The sequence below is a fragment of the Salmo trutta genome, chromosome 31, assembly GCF_901001165.1.
Source record: "Salmo trutta chromosome 31, fSalTru1.1, whole genome shotgun sequence".
Taxonomy (NCBI): Eukaryota; Metazoa; Chordata; class Actinopteri; order Salmoniformes; family Salmonidae; genus Salmo; species Salmo trutta.
In genome coordinates this window covers 39,798,753-39,817,085 of record NC_042987.1, presented here as the reverse complement: position 1 = coordinate 39,817,085, position 18,333 = coordinate 39,798,753, and the positions used below count along the sequence as shown (strand labels likewise).

The window sequence follows — 18,333 nt, the reverse complement described above, 5'->3', positions numbered from 1 at the left end:
TCCCAATCACCAACACAAACATTCACACACACAAAACTGCCACGTCCTGACCCCAAAACTAATCCAATAGCTCCATCTGCTGGTCAGGACTTGACAGTCCTATATGCCTCCTGAGCCTGTTGGGGAGTTGCAGCGATCAGACAAGATCGAAATTGTGGAGAAAGAAGGGGGTAAAATACAACAAAAAAAATTAAATGGGAACTACTTGTTGAATCTACAGATGTGCCCTCAGAAGGCTTTACAGTTTTACTTGTTAAAGACTGGAGATTTACAATTTATCTCAGTAGAATCTCAGTAGAATCTCAGTGGAAGCCCAGGGCAACATTAATTAGTCAAGATTTTTAGTGCGACTTTGACAAGGGACAAGATCCTACTAGGCCTAATGTGACTGTACTTCGATCATTATAATTAGTCGAAAGGTTGTGTTAAGGCACACCATCTTGAGACATGCCTCTCTCAAGCACTATGTTAGCTTCTTATTGTTGTACTAATAACCTGATGTCATTGTGACCATCCATTTGCCCAAGTCAACTTAGAAGTGTCAACGTTAAGGTGTATAGCTTCAAATACTTCAGCGTCTGTCTCAAATCAAGAATGTTAACCTGCTTCCCTATAAATCACCAAGCATGTTAAAGGACATCCGCTGAAATAGATTAAGCATTGACCATCAAGTCAAGCCTTCACATAACAGATAAAAACAAAACCTAAACCACCACAGAAGTTCAGTTTGCAGTACTTTTTATTGTTTGTTTGTGTTTATAGTAGTTTTTTTTTTACAGCTTGGAGTCCGCATGGATCGCCACCATGGGGTCCTCGTCGGTGTTGCTGATCTTGAAGTGGGCGCGACCATCGTCCCCGACATTGATGGTCTTCCCCGTGCAGCGACCTCCATCCCTCTGGCCAGAAATGACATCACAGTAGGCGCCGCCGGGCATGCCAGTGTTCAGAGTCACATCCAGGTGCCTGATTGGTTGAAACATAGGAAGTAGAGAGCTAAGAGTGAAGTTTATCTGAATTTAATCAATTAACCACTCAGTCAATCAATCAACCAACCAGTCAACTAATCAGTCAGTCAATCAATCAATCGATCGATCACTCTGCCAATCAACCAACCCACCACCCACCCACCGATTTACCAACCAGTCAGCCAACAAATAAACCAAGGTGTTACAGTATAGACATTACCAGTCATCGTTGTTGAAGACAATGAAGCCGCGGTTGCCGCGTCCAAAGGCCACCTGGTTGTTCCCATTATCCCACCAGTTGGAATGGGGCTGTCCGGTCACCACGTTACGGAAGGTAGCCATGTTCCTTCACAGACAGAAGACAAAGAAGGAATTTATTACCATAGTTATTTTTCTTCTGCAGAACAGCCTACCAAAATCGTTCATAGTAGCTACGTTCAGTGGAATGAACTGTGAATTCTATGTGTTTATTTAAATTTGTCTATGATACACTACATGGTCAAAAGTATGTAGACACCCCTTTAAATGAGTGGCTTCGGCCACACCCGTTATTGACAGGTGTATTAACCTCTTGCGAGTACCCTACCAATGGGGGCGCCACAGCGCATTTTGGAAAAAATTCGTTCCCACTTTCAACGGCCTACTAATCAAACTCAGAAGCTAGGACATGCATATACTTATTTTATATGGATAGAAAACACCCTAAAGTTTCTGAAACTGTTTGAATGGTGTCTGTGAGTATAACAGAACTCGTATGGCAGTCAAAACCCCGAGACCGATTGAACTAGGAAGTGGGATTCTGAATTGTGGACTCGACTTCACAGCCTTCCCTATAATTTACAACGTGACAAAATGATAATTGAGCACTTTCCAGTGCTTCCACTAGATGTCCCCAGTCTTTACAAAGTGTTTTGAGGGTTCTACAGTCGAAACTCAGTGAAGGAGACGATGTGGCAATTGGTCACAGTAGTAGGGCCATCAGCATTGTGACGTCGGCGGCCGTGTCTGCCCCCACCTTTGGAAACGTTTTGAAACACAATGAAATCGTCCCACTCGAATCTGATTGGCTCTCTTGTTGAAACAGGCCCTGAAGATTAATGTTATACAACGTTTGACATGTTTGAACGAACCTAACGGAGCGAAAACAGTCATTTTTCGTTAGCCAGCTGCCGCGCACGGATCAACATTTGATTACAGCCTTAGGACGCGCTAACAACAGCAAGCTAATGGAACATAAAGGATGGACTTTTTCGACCGAAAATACATTTGTCATGGACCTGGGAGACCGGGAAGTGCTTTCTGATGAAGACAACTAAAGGTGAGGGATTATTGGCAATATTATACAAGATCAGATGTGATGTGCGATTTTTCAAATATGGCGACGAGCTAGGCTTTCTAGCTCACTTTCTGGGTATCGCATCCCCTTTTATCTCAAAGTGTGATTACCCTGTAAAGTTAATTTAAAATCTGTTATGACGGGTGTTTTCAAGAGATATTCATCTATAAATCTTAGATTGACAATATAAAAAAAAAAATCGTTTTCGAATAGTAATTTATAAAATTCTAGCACTGTTTCCCGGGACGCATTTTATGGGAAAATAGTTAGTCAACGTCAGGTGCCGATGTAAAATGCTGTTTTTATATAGAAATATGACCTTTATTGAACAAAAGATTGCATGCTGTGTGTAACATGATGTCCTAGGTGTGTCATCTGATGAAGTTTGTAAAAGGTTAGTGCTGCATTTAGCTGTTTTTTGGTTATATGTGATGCATGTGCTTGGTTGGAAAATTGATATGATGCAACTTTTACCATGTACTCCTCTAACATAATCTAATATTGTGCTTTTCCTGTAAAACCTATTTGAAATCGGACAACGAGGGTCGATTCAAGAGAGGTGTATCTATAAAACGATATGAGACAGCCCTATATTTGAAAAAAAAAAATATTGAATTTCGTTATGCTAATGTCGCTAGGAGTTTTCGCTGGAAAATGATCCCGCTAACGGGATGATATGCGCAAGAAGTTGTGTATTAAATCGAGCATACAGTCATGCACTCTCCATAGACAAACATTGGCAGCAGAATACTGAAGAGCTAAGTGTCTATCAACATGGCACTGTCATAATATGCCACCTTTTCAACAAGTAAAATTTCTGCCCTGCTAGAACTGCCCTGCTCAGGTGCAAACTGGACCGCCGAGTGTTGAATTGTAAAGAGAGTTACAAATTGTCTGTCCTCGGTTGCAACACTCATTACCGAGTTCCAAACTGCCTCTGGAAGCAACGTCAGCAAGAGAACTGTTCATCGGGAGCTTCATGAAATGGGTTTCCATTGCCGAGCAGCCGCAAACAAGCCTAAGATCACCATGCACAATGCCAAGCATCAGCTGGAGTGGTGTAAAGCTCGCCGCCATTGGACTCTGTAGCCCTGGAAACGCATTCTCTGGAGCGATGAATCACGGTTCACCATCTTGCAGTCCGACGGACAAATCTGGATTTGGCGGATGCCAGGAGAATGCTACCTGCCCCAATGCAGCCGAATGGAATGCTATTGTGGCTGAATGGGGCTAATCCCTATAGCAATGTTCCAATGTCTAGTGGAAAGCCTTCGCAGAAGAGTGGAGTGTCACGTCCTGACCATAGAAAGTTGTTATTTTCTATGGTAGAGTAGATCAGGGCATGACGGGGGTTTTCTAGTTTAGTTTTTCTATGTTGTTATGTTCTAGTTTTGTATTTCTATGTTGGGTTTTGTTTGGGATGATCTCCAATTAGAGGCAGCTGGTTATCGTTGTCTCTAATTGGAGATCATACTTAAGTAGGTGTTTTTCCCACCTGGGTTGGTGGGAGATTGTTTTTGAGTAAGTGTATGTTGTACTTTTCGTCACGGTTTGTTGTTTTGTTTATTCAGATTATTTTGTATGTATTGCATAGTTTCACAGTTCAATAAAATATGTGGAACGATAATCACGCTGCACTTTGGTCTGCTCCTCTCTACGACAAACGTGACATGGAGGCTGTTATAGCAGCAAAGGGGGTACGAACTCTGTATTAATGCCCATGATTTTTTGGTGAGATATTTGACGAGTTGGTGTCCACATACATTTGGCCATGTAGTATAAAGTGCATTCGGAAAGCATTCAGACCCCTTCACTTTTTCCACATTTTGTTACGCTACAGTCTTATTCTAAAATGTATAAAAAAAAAAATCTCATCAATCTATACACAAAACCTAATAGTTATTAGACATTTGTGCAAATGAATTAACAATAAAAAACTGAAATACTACATCTACATAGGTATTTACTCAGTACTTTGTTGAAGCACCTTTGGCAGCGATTACAGCCTTGAGTCTTCTTGGGTATGATGCTACAAGCTTGGCACGCTTGTAATTGGGGAGTTTCTCCCATTCTTTTCTGCAGATCCTCTCATGCTCTGTCAGGTTGGATGGGGAGCGTCGCTGCACAGCTATTTTCAGGATCTCCACAGAGGAACTCTGGAGCTCTGTCAGAGTGACCATCAAGTTCCTTCTCCCCCGATTGCTCAGTTTGGCTGGGTGGCCAGCTCTAGGAAGAGTCTTGGTGTTTCCAAACGTCTTCCGTTTAAGAATGATGGAGGCCACTGTGTTCTTGGGAACCTTCAATATTACAGAAATTGTTTGGTACCCTTCCCCAGGTCTGTGCCTCGACACAATCCTGTCTAGGAGCTCTACAGACAATTCCTTTAACCTCATGGCTTGGTTTTTGCTCTGACATGCACTGTTAACTGTGGGACATTTATATAGACAGGTGTGTACCTTTCCAAATCATGTCCAATCAATTGAATTTACACACAGGTGGACTCCAATCAAGTAGCAGAAACATCTCAAGGATGATCAATGGAAACAGGATGCACCTGAGCTCAATGTCGAGTCTCATAGTAAAGGGTCTGAATACTTATGTAAATACGGTACTTCTGTTTTTTATTTTTAAAAACCTGTTTTCACTTTGTCATCATGTGTAGATTGTGTAGATTGATGATATATATATATATTTTTATTTATATATATATGCATTTTAGAGTAATGCTATAATGTAACAAAATGTGTAAAAAGTTAAGGGGTCTGAATATTTTCCCAATTACACAGTTAGCCCAATTCAGATCTTTTTCCACTAATTCGTCTTTTGAGATACCATGAGCCCGTCCTCCCAAATTAATGTTTTTTAAAAATATATATATTATTTAACCAGGCAAGTCAGTTAAGAACAAATTCTTATGTTCAATGACGGCCTAGGAACAGTGAGTTAACTGCCTTGTTCAGGTGCAGAACAACAGATTTTTTATTTTTTTTACCTTGTCAGCTCTGGTATTTGAACTTGCAACCTTTACGGTTACCAGTCCAACACTCTAACCGCTAGGCTAACTTCCACCCCAATGTGCCACCAACATCCTGTGATGTACACAGGATGTGTTCGCTATAGGACTTACGTAATCTGGCGCCACCTGTGCTCACACACCCATCCGTCTCCACAGGTGTCGTCAGCGTTTACGTGGACATCCTTGGTGGATCCATCTTCGTGACTGGGAGGGCCCTGCCAGTCGTCAGTACGGTTCCAGCGGAAGGATGACATCACACGGGCCACCCCGTAGGGATGGGCAAGCATGTAGGCCACGGCCATCTTGTAAATCCTGTAGGTGAGTCAAAATCGATGAAACATCAAATAATGTTTGTTTTCATAATGGTTATTTTTCCGTTAATCATGCATTGATGTCATTGGGGGGGATCGGTGTGAAAAATAGAAAACGTAATTTTCCTGAAGATAAATTGTGTACTTCTTTAAGCTGTCATAAATTATGTTTACAGTGGTGGAAGAAGTTTAAAAGGAAGGAATTGTAGTGTAAGTACTGTATGTTGTTAAAATGGATATTGGTAAAGTCGTGTAGTGAAAGACTTGGACGTAAGAGAGAGGTGTAGTGAGAGGGTACCTGGCGTCCCAGAAGGTGAGTATGGTGTTTCCACCTCCTCCATGACCTCTCTGGTTGTCATGGTTATCAATAAACACAAGAGCATTGCCGTCGGGCATGAAGCCCCAGCCCTCACCCCAGTTCCTGGAATACACACGTCGAAAGGATTTAGGAAAATGACAAAGTTGACATCAACTGTATCTTTGAAATATTCACAAACACAATGATAAGTGTTTATAAAAGTTATATTATGAGTTTGTAATTGTATTTAATTATGTATTAAATTAGTTTGTAACTTATGATGAAATTAGTTAAAGTGCCACTCTATCTCATTTAACACCGGATTTACTAAAAAAAAGCACATCTAAATAGGTGGTTCAGGTATCCTCATGACATGGCACAAGTGAATGGGGGCTTTCCTCTTTAGTTCTCTATTGCTCCTGTATTTTTCCTCAAGCAAAGGGGGAGGACGATGACATCACGTCAGACCATTAGACCATCAGACCAACTCTGAATGGATGACGTCTTTAAGTAGATTTTTTTTCCCCGCTTAAGTGTGTGGACATCACTGCATTTATACTTCAGATATTGTTTTTCAACAGAAAAAAAAGTTCAGAAATAGCTGGAGTCCATCTTTAATTAGTTGTTTGTTAGTTGAATAAGAGCATCTGCTGAATTACTACAATGAAAATGTACTATGTTAATTCATTGTAATCATATCTTACTTGGTGTAAGACAGCTTTTCGCCGTTCCATTTGCGGAAGACTGTTCCGATTTTGGCTCCATATTTGAACTCAGTGACTCTGCCTAGGGGGAAGTACTCTGAGGTCTGGATGGCCTCACCACCCATGTCGATAACCTAAAGGGAAGCAATAAAGAAAAATGAGCACTGTTGAAGATACACCTTTTACAAATGGAGATGCCAAGACCGAGTAAGAGGATGATAGATGGTTTGTTATGGAACTACATGAGATGTTATGGAACAAAATTGATTGGATTCAGGCCTATATAGCCGTTATATTGTGTGTGTGTAGGAGGGGGGGGCCGAGTGGTATAGTTTTATAGTATATTACTAGAAAAACAAGGAGTTACATTATTACCTCCTGGAATATGAAGGGTCTGGATCCCCCGTTGAACCAGCGGGTGTTGAGGTTGTGGAGACTTCCGTAGATGACAGTAAGGTCGCCGGGCCACATGTGTTTACTGGCGTCCACTCTGAACCCAGCCACTCCCATGTCGATCAGCTTGTTCATGTAGTCGGCCACCTTTCCTCTGGCGTAGTCCTTCTCTAGGGCAAGATCCAGCAGACTCACTAGACGACAATCACGCACCTGGGGATGGGATGAAACGTTGTGTAAGCTGATTACAGACATTTGTCCGTTACCAACCTGAATGAGTGGCAGTGTGAAAGTATCACAATAATACAAAATTGCATTGTATCACACAAGTAAACAGCAAACTTGAATCAATTTAGACTTTAAAAAAAAGTTTGTTTCCCCATTGTTAAAGACTACTCTTTTAAGTGGTCTTAAGAACACCAGTCCTATGGCCATAATCAGCATCTCCACAAAAAGAGAAACATTATTTCAGATCCTCTCTGAAATAAAAATAAAAATATATATATATATATTAAGATCGGCAATAATTATTTAGTGTGTACTGAGTCATACCTGGTTGATATCATTGTAATTCTCGATGTCTCCGCTGGCAGTTTTGCACTTGCCTTCGTTGAAATCAAAGCTACTGAATGGGATGGAAGGGAAGTCCATCTTTTTGGCATTGAAATAGGTTCCACAGGTAGAGTGGGTTCCCTCTCCGCCTCCAGCACCACACATGTGGTTGATAACGGCATCAACGTAGATGTTAACCTGGGAATATTAGGAGAGGGTTAGTGTCATCACAAGAAAGCAGAACAGGACATTGATCTGGAGGAAGGGATTTTAACTGTTGGTAAGTTCTGTCGGTTTGGTAGGGCTGAGAGTTGTTAGAACATCAGTTACACTTGGTTCTGCTGGGTTGGTAGTATGAGTATGATGGTGATTTACATTTTTCTGTGTGTGTTTTGTGGGAGCAGAGTAGGAGATAAATTAGCCTACTTAACTACTAGCGATGGACTTCTATGACGATATGGAGTTTGTCATGTTCACGATCATGTGGGTTGTTTGGTTGTTGTTGTTTACCCCAACGTTGTTGCATCTGGTAATCATGTCTCTGAGCTCGTTCTCATTTCCTGATCTGGAACACAGGTTGTAGCTGATTGGCTGGTACCGCTCCCACCATGGTCTCCACGGGCTGGTCAACAAAATGCTCTCAGCAGGAGGAGAGATCTAAGGGGAAGAGACAACAGCATAGGTACATTTCTAACTCAAACAACACCTCAGAGGGGTGCACCATGAATAAGAATCAGTGGGTTAGCCAGTAAACTTTAAAAAACAACAGTTAACTTAGATATGTGTTTTTGGATGTTGAGTCAATTAGACCATGCCCATTTCAAGCATATATATATATCTCTATATATATATATCTCTATATATACATCTATATACACTGCTCAAAAAATAAAGGGAACACTTAAACAACACAATGTAACTCCAAGTCAATCACACTTCTGTGAAATCAAACTGTCCACTTAGGAAGCAACACTGATTGACAATAAATTTCACATGCTGTTGTGCAAATGGAATAGACAACAGGTGGAAATTATAGGCAATTAGCAAGACACCCCCAATAAAGGAGTGGTTCTGCAGGTGGTGACCACAGACCAGTTCTCAGTTCTTATGCTTCCTGAATGATTTTTTGGTCACTTTTGAATGCTGGCGGTGCTTTCACTCTAGTGGTAGCATGAGACGGAGTCTACAACCCACACAAGTAGCTCAGGTAGTGCAGCTCATCCAGGATGGCACATCAATGCAAGCTGTGGCAAGAAGGTTTGCTGTGTCTGTCAGAGTAGTGTCCAGAGCATGGAGGCGCTACCAGGAGACAGGCCAGTACATCAGGAGACGTGCAGGAGGCCGTAGGAGGGCAACAACCCAGCAGCAGGACCGCTACCTCCGCCTTTGTGCAAGGAGGAGCAGGAGAAGCACTGCCAGAGCCCTGCAAATTGACCTCCAGCAGGCCACAAATGTGCATGTGTCTGCTCAAATGGTCAGAAACAGACTCCATGAGGGTGGTATGAGGGCCCGACGTCCACAGGTGGGAGTTGTGCTTACAGCCCAACACCGTGCAGGACGTTTGGCATTTGCCAGAGAACACGAAGATTGGCAAATTCGCCACTGGCGCCCTGTGCTCTTCACAAATGAAGCAGGTTCACACTGAGCACATGTGACAGACGTGACAGAGTCTGGAGACGCCGTGGAGAACGTTCTGCTGCCTGCAACATCCTCCAGCATGACCGGTTTGGCGGTGGGTCAGTCATGGTGTGGGGTGGCATTTCTTTGGGGGGCCGCACAGCCCTCCATGTGCTCGCCAGAGGTAGCCTGACTGCCATTAGGTACCGAGATGAGATCCTCAGACCCCTTGTGAGACCATATGCTGGTGCGGTTGGCCCTGGGTTCCTCCTAATGCAAGACAATGCTAGACCTCATGTGGCTGGAGTGTGTCAGCAGTTCCTGCAAGAGGAAGGCATTGATGCTACGGACTGGCCCGCCCGTTCCCCAGACATGAATCCAATTGAGCACATCTGGGACATCATGTCTCGCTCCACCCACCAACGCCACATTGCACCACAGACTGTCCAGGAGTTGGCGGATGCTTTAGTCCATGTCTGGGAGGAGATCCCTCAGGAGACCATCCGCCACCTCATCAGGAGCATGCCCAGGCGTTGTAGGGAGGTCATACAGGCACGTGGAGGCCACACACACTACTGAGCCTCATTTTGACTTGTTTTAAGGACATTACATCAAAGTTGGATCAGCCTGTAGTGTGGTTTTCCACTTTAATTTTGAGTGTGACTCCAAATCCAGACCTCCATGGGTTGATAAATTGGATTTCCATTGATTATTTTTGTGTGATTTTGTTGTCAGCACATTCCACTATGTAAAGAAAAAAGTATTTAATAAGATTATTTCTTTCATTCAGATCTAGGATGTGTTGTTTAGGTGTTCCCTTTATTTTTTTGAGCAGTATATATATATATATATATGAAAATTAAGATGTGCATTCCGTATCTATTACTCTATATATATCTGTATCTATTACTCTATACAGTGAGGGAAAAAAGTATTTGACCCCTGCTGATCTTGTACGTTTGCCCACTGACAAAGAAATGATCAGTCTATAATTTTAATTGGAGGTTTGTTTGAACAGTGAGAGACAGAATAACAACAAAAAAAATCCAGAAAATCGCATGTCAAAAATGTTATAAATTGATTTGCATTTTAATAAGGGAAATAAGTATTTGACCCCTCTGCAAAACATGACTTAGTACTTGGTGGCAAAATCCTTGTTGGCAATCACAGAGGTTAGAAGTTTCTTGTAGTGGCCACCAGGTTTGCACACATCTCAGGAGGGATTTTGTCCCACTCCTCTTTGCAGATCTTCTCCAAGTCATAAAGGTTTCGAGGCTGATGATTGGCAACTCGAAACTTCAGCTCCCTCCACAGATTTTCTATGGGATTAAGGTCTGGAGACTGGCTAGGCCACTCCAGGACCTTAATGTGCTTCTTCTTGAGCCACTCCTTTGTTGCCTTGGCCGTGTGTTTTGGGTCATTGTCATGCTGGAATACCCATCCACGACCCATTTTCAATGCCCTGGCTGAGGGAAGGAGGTTCTCACCCAAGATTTGACAGTACATGGCCCCGCCCATCGTCCCTTTGATGCGGTGAAGATGTCCTGTCCCCTTAGCAGAAAAACACCCCCAAGCATAATGTTTCCACCTCCATGTTTGACGGTGGGGATGGTGTTCTTGGGGTCATAGGCAGCATTCCTCCTCCTCCAAACACGGCGAGTTGAGTTTATGCCAAAGAGCTCCATTTTGGTCTCATCTGACCACAACACTTTCACCCAGTTGTCCTCTGAATCATTCAGATGTTCATTGGCAAACTTCAGACGGGCATGTATATGTGCTTTCTTGAGCAGGGGGACCTTGCGGGCGCTGCAGGATTTCAGTCCTTCACGGCGTAGTGTGTTACCAATTGTTTTCTTGGTGACTATGGTCCCAGCTGCCTTGAGATCCTTAAAAGATCCTCCCGTGCAGTTCTGGGCTGATTCCTCACCGTTCTCATGATCATTGCAACTCCACGAGGTGAGATCTTGCATGGAGCCCCAGGCCGAGGGAGATTGACAGTTCTTTTGTGTTTCTTCCATTTGCGAAAAAACACACCAACTGTTGTCACCTTCTCACCAAGCTGCTTGGCGATGGTCTTGTAGCCCATTCCAGCCTTGTGTAGGTCTAAAATCTTGTCCCTGACATCCTTGGAGAGCTCTTTGGTCTTGGCCAAGGTGGAGAGTTTGGAATCTGTTTGATTGATTGCTTCTGTGGACAGGTGTCTTTTATACAGGTAACAAACTGAGATTAGGAGCACTCCCTTTAAGAGTGTGCTCCTAATCTCAGCTCGTTACCTGTATAAAAGACACATGGGAGCCAGAAATCTTTCTGAATGAGAGGGGGTCAAATACTTATTTCCCTCATTAAAATGCAAATCAATTTATAACATTTTTGACATGCATTTTTTTGTTGTTATTCTGTCTCTCACTGTTCAAATAAACCTACCATTAAAATTATAGACTGATCATTTCTTTGTCAGTGGGCAAACGTACAAAATCAGCAGGGGATCAAATACTTTTTCCCCTCACTGTATCTGTATATATTACTCTCTCTCTATATATCTGTATATATTACTCTCTCTCTATATATCTGTATGTATTACTCTATATATATATCTGTATCTATTATTCTATATATACAGTATCTGTATCTATTACTCTATATATATCTGTATCTATTACTCTATATATATCTGTATCTATTACTCTATATATATCTGTATCTATTACTCTATCTATACAGTATCTGTATCTATTACTCAGTATCTGTATCTATTATTCTCTCTCTATATATCTGTATCTATTATTCTATATATACAGTATCTGTATCTATTACTCTATATATATCTGTATCTATTACTCTATATATATCTGTATCTATTACTATCTATATATCTGTATCTATTACTCTATATATACAGTATCTGTATCTATTGCACTATACGTTTCTGTATTTTTTACTCTCTCTCACTCTCTGTATATATTTGTATCTATTACTCTCTCTCTATATAAATATCTGTATATATTACTATCTCTCTATATATCTGTATCTATTACTCTCTCTCTATATAAATATCTGTATATATTACTCTCTCTCTATATATCTGTATCTATTACTCTCTCTCTATATAAATATCTGTATATATTACTATCTCTCTATATATCTGTATCTATTACTCTCTCTCTATATATCTGTATCTATTACTCTCTCTCTCTATATATCTGTATCTATTACTCTCTCTCTATATATCTGTATCTATTACTCTGTATATATATATATGTATCTATTACTCTCTCTCTATATATCTGTCTCTATTACTCTCTCTCTATATATCTGTCTCTATTACTCTGTATATATATATCTGTATGTATTACTCTCTCTATATATATCTGTATCTGTTACTCTGTATATATATATCTGTATGTATTACTCTCTCTATATATATCTGTATCTGTTACTCTGTATATATATATGTCTGTATATATTACTCTCTCTCTCTCTCTCTCTCTCTCTCTCTCTCTCTCTCTCTCTCTCTCTCTCTCTCTCTCTCTCTATAAATATATATATATATATATATGTATGTATTACTCTCTCTCTATATCTGTATCTATTATATATATATATATATATATGTATGTATTACTCTCTCTCTATATCTGTATCTATTATATATATATATATATATATATCTGTCTCTATTACTCTCTCTCTATATATCTGTATCTATTATTCTGTATATATATATGTATGTATTACTCTCTATATATATCTGTATCTATTATTCTGTATATATATATGTCTGTACATATTACTCTCTCTATATATTTCTGTATATATTACTCTGTATATGTATATATATGTCTGTATCTATTACTCTGTATATATATATCTGTATCTATTACTCTGTATATATATTACAGCAACTGTAGTATGTGCTCATAATGTTTGCTAAAATGAAGACACTAACCATATTTCCATCCATCCATTTTCTGCAAGTAAAGTATGTTGGGTAAAAAAAATTGAAGACATGGCTGATGGAAACAGCATAATTGTCTGTAAACTTTCCAAATGTCGACAAAACAAAATGCGCTAGACGAGGTGGGATCTTTTTGTGTCTGTAAAATTAATGATCAGAGAAATGGCTGTGGAAAAGTTTTTATATTTATATAATAACCATCATATTTAAGTAAACTTGGAGTCACGCGCTGATATGGTCTGTGGTCGTCCCCATTACGACTAGGGAAAGCAGGCAGTTTATTAGTCGACAGGTGATATAACTTTACAGGATGGTGAAAGTGCACGGCGACGAGCTTGATGCTCCTTTCCATTGAGTGTCTTATGGTGATCGATGTTTTGCTGCCGTTTGACTCCTTTGTCCACAATAATCTCATCCTGTAGGCTATACCCACACTGGATCTGCCATCTGTTGGGTAGAGCACACGTGCCAATACCAGTGGGCACATTTGCTATAAAACGCAACATTTTTTTGTGACAAAACCATCAGTAGAGATGAACATGCGATGGAAACTCATTTAAATTGTATTTTTTATTCGGTCCAAGTTATTTTTATGTGCGCTACGTAGTCACGCACAGACTTTTATCCGCAACAAGGCAATTTGACGGAAATACATCTCTGGTGGGAAAATGCACATCTTGTTTTTTTTTTAGGATTTTTGAATATTCGCACGAAAATCTGTCGTAAATTGGATGGAAATGTAGTGATACAACATTCATATGATCAAAACTCTTATGGGAAGAGGAAATGTAAGTTATTAGCCATAAGAACAACAACCATGGTGAGTACAGTAGGATAAACCCTGGGCTTGGAGAACAACAACCATGGTGAGTACAGTAGGATAATCCCTGGGCTTGGAGTCTTTCTTGACCAGTTGACCTAAACAGGAAAACACTTCTCCATTCTCCTACAGTACATACCTGAACCCCAGCGTATCCTTTGGGAGCCAGGAACCTCTCACACTCAGCCGCGATGTCGTTCCACTTCCACTCAAACAGGTGGACGATGGCCTGCCTGCCGTGTTTAGCATGAGGGTTGTGGTAAGCCTGGCTCAGCCCCAGCAGGGCCAACAGAACTAGATACTTCATCATGTTGTCTATCCCTGGTCGAGATAGAAAAAAAAAGCTGACGACTAACTGGAGGTTTGACACCCAGTATATATACAGAGCGTAGACGTCTGACCATTCACACTATGGCCAATGATAGGGCGTATTATGTTTCTGTAAAGAATCCACATGTGTTTATCTACAAAGTCAAGGGCAGTGTAAAAGCAGGTGTGTGGTATCAAGTCTTACTCACGATTGAAGTAACCTACAGAGTTTTCCTTCCACAAAAAAATTGAAGAGTGAAAAATACCTCTGGCATACTGAGATCTACTTTACCTGAATTACACTCTAAGAAAAAAATGGGTTCTTTGCTGAGGGATAGGGTTCTACCAAGAACTGGTTTGATCTGAAGAACCCTTTTTGGAAGACAAGGCTTATTTGTAAGGCAAAGGGTTCTACATAGAACCTTTAATATTCTAAGAACTATTTCTGGAAGTTAGGGTTCTTTGATGATTCATTGGAAGGCAATAAGGGTTCTACATAGAACCATATATCATATTTCCCAGCATGCAGGGAGATTCTCAGAAATGTTTGTTTCAAAGTAATATCTGTGGTTTTTCATGTACATTGATTAGTTTATTAATTTTATACTACACAAAGAAAAATAACATTGTTTTCTAAACTAATCCAATCTGTTATTAGTTGGATTTATTGCACCCGTTACTGTAATGGTTGTTCCAGTTTAGATGATTGAGGTAGTTTCAGAAGTCAATCTTCTGTACTCTGGCAGTCATTCTGAACTGCAGGTAATTAACAATTCCACTTGTTGGATATCCTACATTCTGGCTGGATTCCAATAGGAATTACACATCACTTTGCAAGCCAATATAATGTGACTTGCAGGCCTTATGTGGCCTTTAATATTCTAAGAACTATTTCTGGAAGAAAGGGTTCTTTGATGATTCGTTGGAAGGCAAGAAGGGTTCTACATAGAACCATATATCATATTTCCCAGCATGCAGGGAGATTCTCAGAATTGTTTGTTTCACAGTAATATCTGTGTTTTTGCATGTACATTGATTTGTTTATTAAGGTGTTAGGGTATAACTAGGCTCTCTCAAAGAAAGGCCTTAATGATATATGTAATGTATTGTCATAAATAATTCGATTGGAAAAGGCTGGTGGAACAGTTCATAGAATACCCCTCCAAAGATAAAAGGGGTCGTTGGTAGAACCCTTCATAGACGGTTCTAGGAAGAACCTTTAGATGATAACGTGGTTCTTGGTAGAACCCTTCATAGACAGTTCTAGGAAGAACCTTTACATGATAACATGGTTCTTGGTAGAACCCTTCATAGACGGTTCTAGGAATAACCTTTAGATGATAACATGGTTCTTGGTAGAAACTGTCCTGACGTGGCCCTTTCTGGGTGTAGATCGTGGCTGTCCCCCCTTCTCTCTCTCTCCTAAACCAGGATTAGTACCTCAGGTCATAAATGCCGGGTAGAAACTGCCATGCAGTATGGAGGTAGAGAGCCTAGAGAGAACAATGGAAGACTTGGCCAAACTGCTAAACTCCTAATTAAACAACATTCCTACTTTTGGGAATGTGGGAATGGGCTGTGGACACTTAAGGGACAGTTATGATGAGTGTGTTTCATTTGGTGATCTCATGAAGGACAGGAAACACACATAACGGTATCTCTTAAAGTGTACATTTCCCAGCTGTCAGGTTTACATCTAAATATTGTGAAACATATGTGATTAATTAAACATGAAACTATTTGTGAAAAGATGTAATGTGATGTTAACCTTCTAAATGAGAGTATGGGTTTTTCATATAAAGTTAACCAAATCAATGGTCACGCCAACGTGAGCATAGACATTACGTCGGCTTCATGGAACCTCCCTTTTCTAATGAAATGGATAAAACCCACTGCTGATGAAATTCACACCAGACCACGCAAACCCCAGTGTAAGCTAAGGTTGCAAATGGTTGAATTTCTAAGACCAAAACATGCCGGGTGACGCTGGTGTGTGAAGTGGTTTAAACTACAACTCTACCAAAGGACAAGACTATACCACGTGGAGCATTGGCTACACGGATGGAAATGTTTAAACTCTGAGACTATCGATCCCTACAGAATAAGAGCAAATCTTAGACCTATAATTACTAGTCTGCAGCTAGAAATGACATAAGTCTAGAACGAGAATACAGACAACCGCCGAAGCATCTATTCTATGAGAACATTTCTGAATGGAACTCTGAAGTACACATTCTAACCACCTACAACCACGAAAGACTTTGTGACTTCAATGAAAGTTAATCAGAAACTCAGATGAACCCTACCGGACTATCGAAGGATTCCAACAGAGAAGACAACAACGACATACGGGTGTAACTATATATATACATTGCAATTGTTCTCGAATGAGTGGCTGTTCATGTGCAAAGGATTAGCATTTCAATGAATATAATTATAGACTATGTGTGGTGTATCCATTTGTCTTTCCCGCTCTTTCTCAGTCCCACCCCTTTCCTTTTGTCTACCAAGCTGTCATATCGGCTTAATCCACTAGGGACTTTTCTTTGTATCATGGAGCAACCCAATGTACTAATTGTGTGTTTTCATGTATTTCTGTGATTTGATTAGTTAGTAAATAATAAATTAAGGCAATTTGTATATCGCTGATTCATAATTTATGCTAGGGTTCGTGCAGATAATCAAGAATTTTACGACATTTGGAATGAGACTAACAAGGTAATAATAATACATTAATGAGAATGACTAATCGATCACATATTAAAATATCTGAAGAGTAATATTCGGAAAATTATAACTCTGTAAGTCAACATTTTCCATGGTGCCCCGACTTCCTAGTTAATTAAGTTGACATGATTGGTTTAATCACGTAATAACAATTACACATAGAGAATTGATTTGATAAAATCTTCACATAAAATGTCTTCACATTTAATGATAGTAAAGACACGACAAACCCTTCAATGACGGTTCTAGGAAGAACCTTTACACAATAACATGGTTCTTGGTAGAACCCTTCTAGGCAGAACCATATACAGGGAGTTCTTTGAAGAACCCTACATAGAGGGTTCTAGATATAAACCCTCAGCAAAATGACAAAATATGGGACAATACTAGACTGTGTTTCAAGTAGCCGTGCATGAAATATGTTTTGTGTAGCAAAAAAACAAACAAGTAGTAACTGATGATAGTTGTAAGAGTTTTAGTGTGATTTGTATTCATAGCAGGGACACATATGTATTTTCTACACTCTTAGAAAAAAGCTTTAAAAAGTGTTCTTCGGCTGTCCCCGTACTAAGAGAACCCTTTTTGGTTCCAGGTAGAACCCGTTTTGGTTCAAAGTGGAACCCTTTTAGGTTCCATGTACAACCCTCTGTGCAAAGAGTTCTACATGGAACCCAAAATAGTTCTACCCAGAACCAAAACGGGTTCTTCAAAGGGTTCTCTTATGGGGACAGCCGAAGGATCCTTTTAGGTTTTAAATAGCACTTTTTTTTCTAAGAGTAAAGGTCATGAAAGCTATGCACAATATTCTTGCAAAAAAAGGAAACACTGAATAATGTTAGCTGCAACCTTACCTTGTGTATAGCCCCGTTGTGAATCGAGATATATTGTAATGTTTGCTAAATAACCAGTGAATGATGCAACGGTTTGTCAGAGCTAGCATTTGTTTTGCCAAATACAACTATAAAATCAATAGCTGCAATAGATATCTGAGATTGCAACATTTAAACTAGTGGAAAGGAACATCTCGCTGTCAATATCATACAAAAACAAAAAAATAAAATCTAACATGATTATAGTGATTATAAACTATGAACTTTGAAATGTATAGATAAATGTAACTATAGATCATAGAGATGTTATAGACAGACATATTATTAATTCAGTGTTCATAGTGTTTAGAATGGCTTGAAACCACAATCTGTCGTATACCTATTTACAGTGCCAATTAATTTCTGCTGAGTTATTATGACTGTGTGTGTGTGTGTGTGTGTGTGTGTGTGTGTGTGTGTGTGTGTGTGTGTACTGGTTTCCAACAACAATACTATACTCA

General features: G+C 40.0%; 1 protein-coding gene across 1 annotated transcript; it reads right to left on the bottom strand.

Moving 5' to 3' along the window:
* Positions 1-721: 721 nt before the first annotated feature.
* On the bottom strand, positions 722-17,943 carry LOC115170190 (pancreatic alpha-amylase). Its single transcript, XM_029726558.1, has 10 exons — positions 17,855-17,943; positions 14,107-14,288; positions 8,086-8,232; positions 7,576-7,773; positions 7,006-7,236; positions 6,631-6,764; positions 5,927-6,049; positions 5,429-5,629; positions 1,186-1,311; positions 722-963 (listed from the first exon to the last, which is right to left on the bottom strand). Exons 2-10 carry the CDS (start codon positions 14,275-14,277, stop codon positions 774-776), a joined length of 1,521 nt encoding a protein of 506 aa, XP_029582418.1. The 5' UTR covers positions 14,278-14,288; positions 17,855-17,943; the 3' UTR covers positions 722-773.
* Between the last annotated feature and the right edge of the window lie 390 nt (positions 17,944-18,333).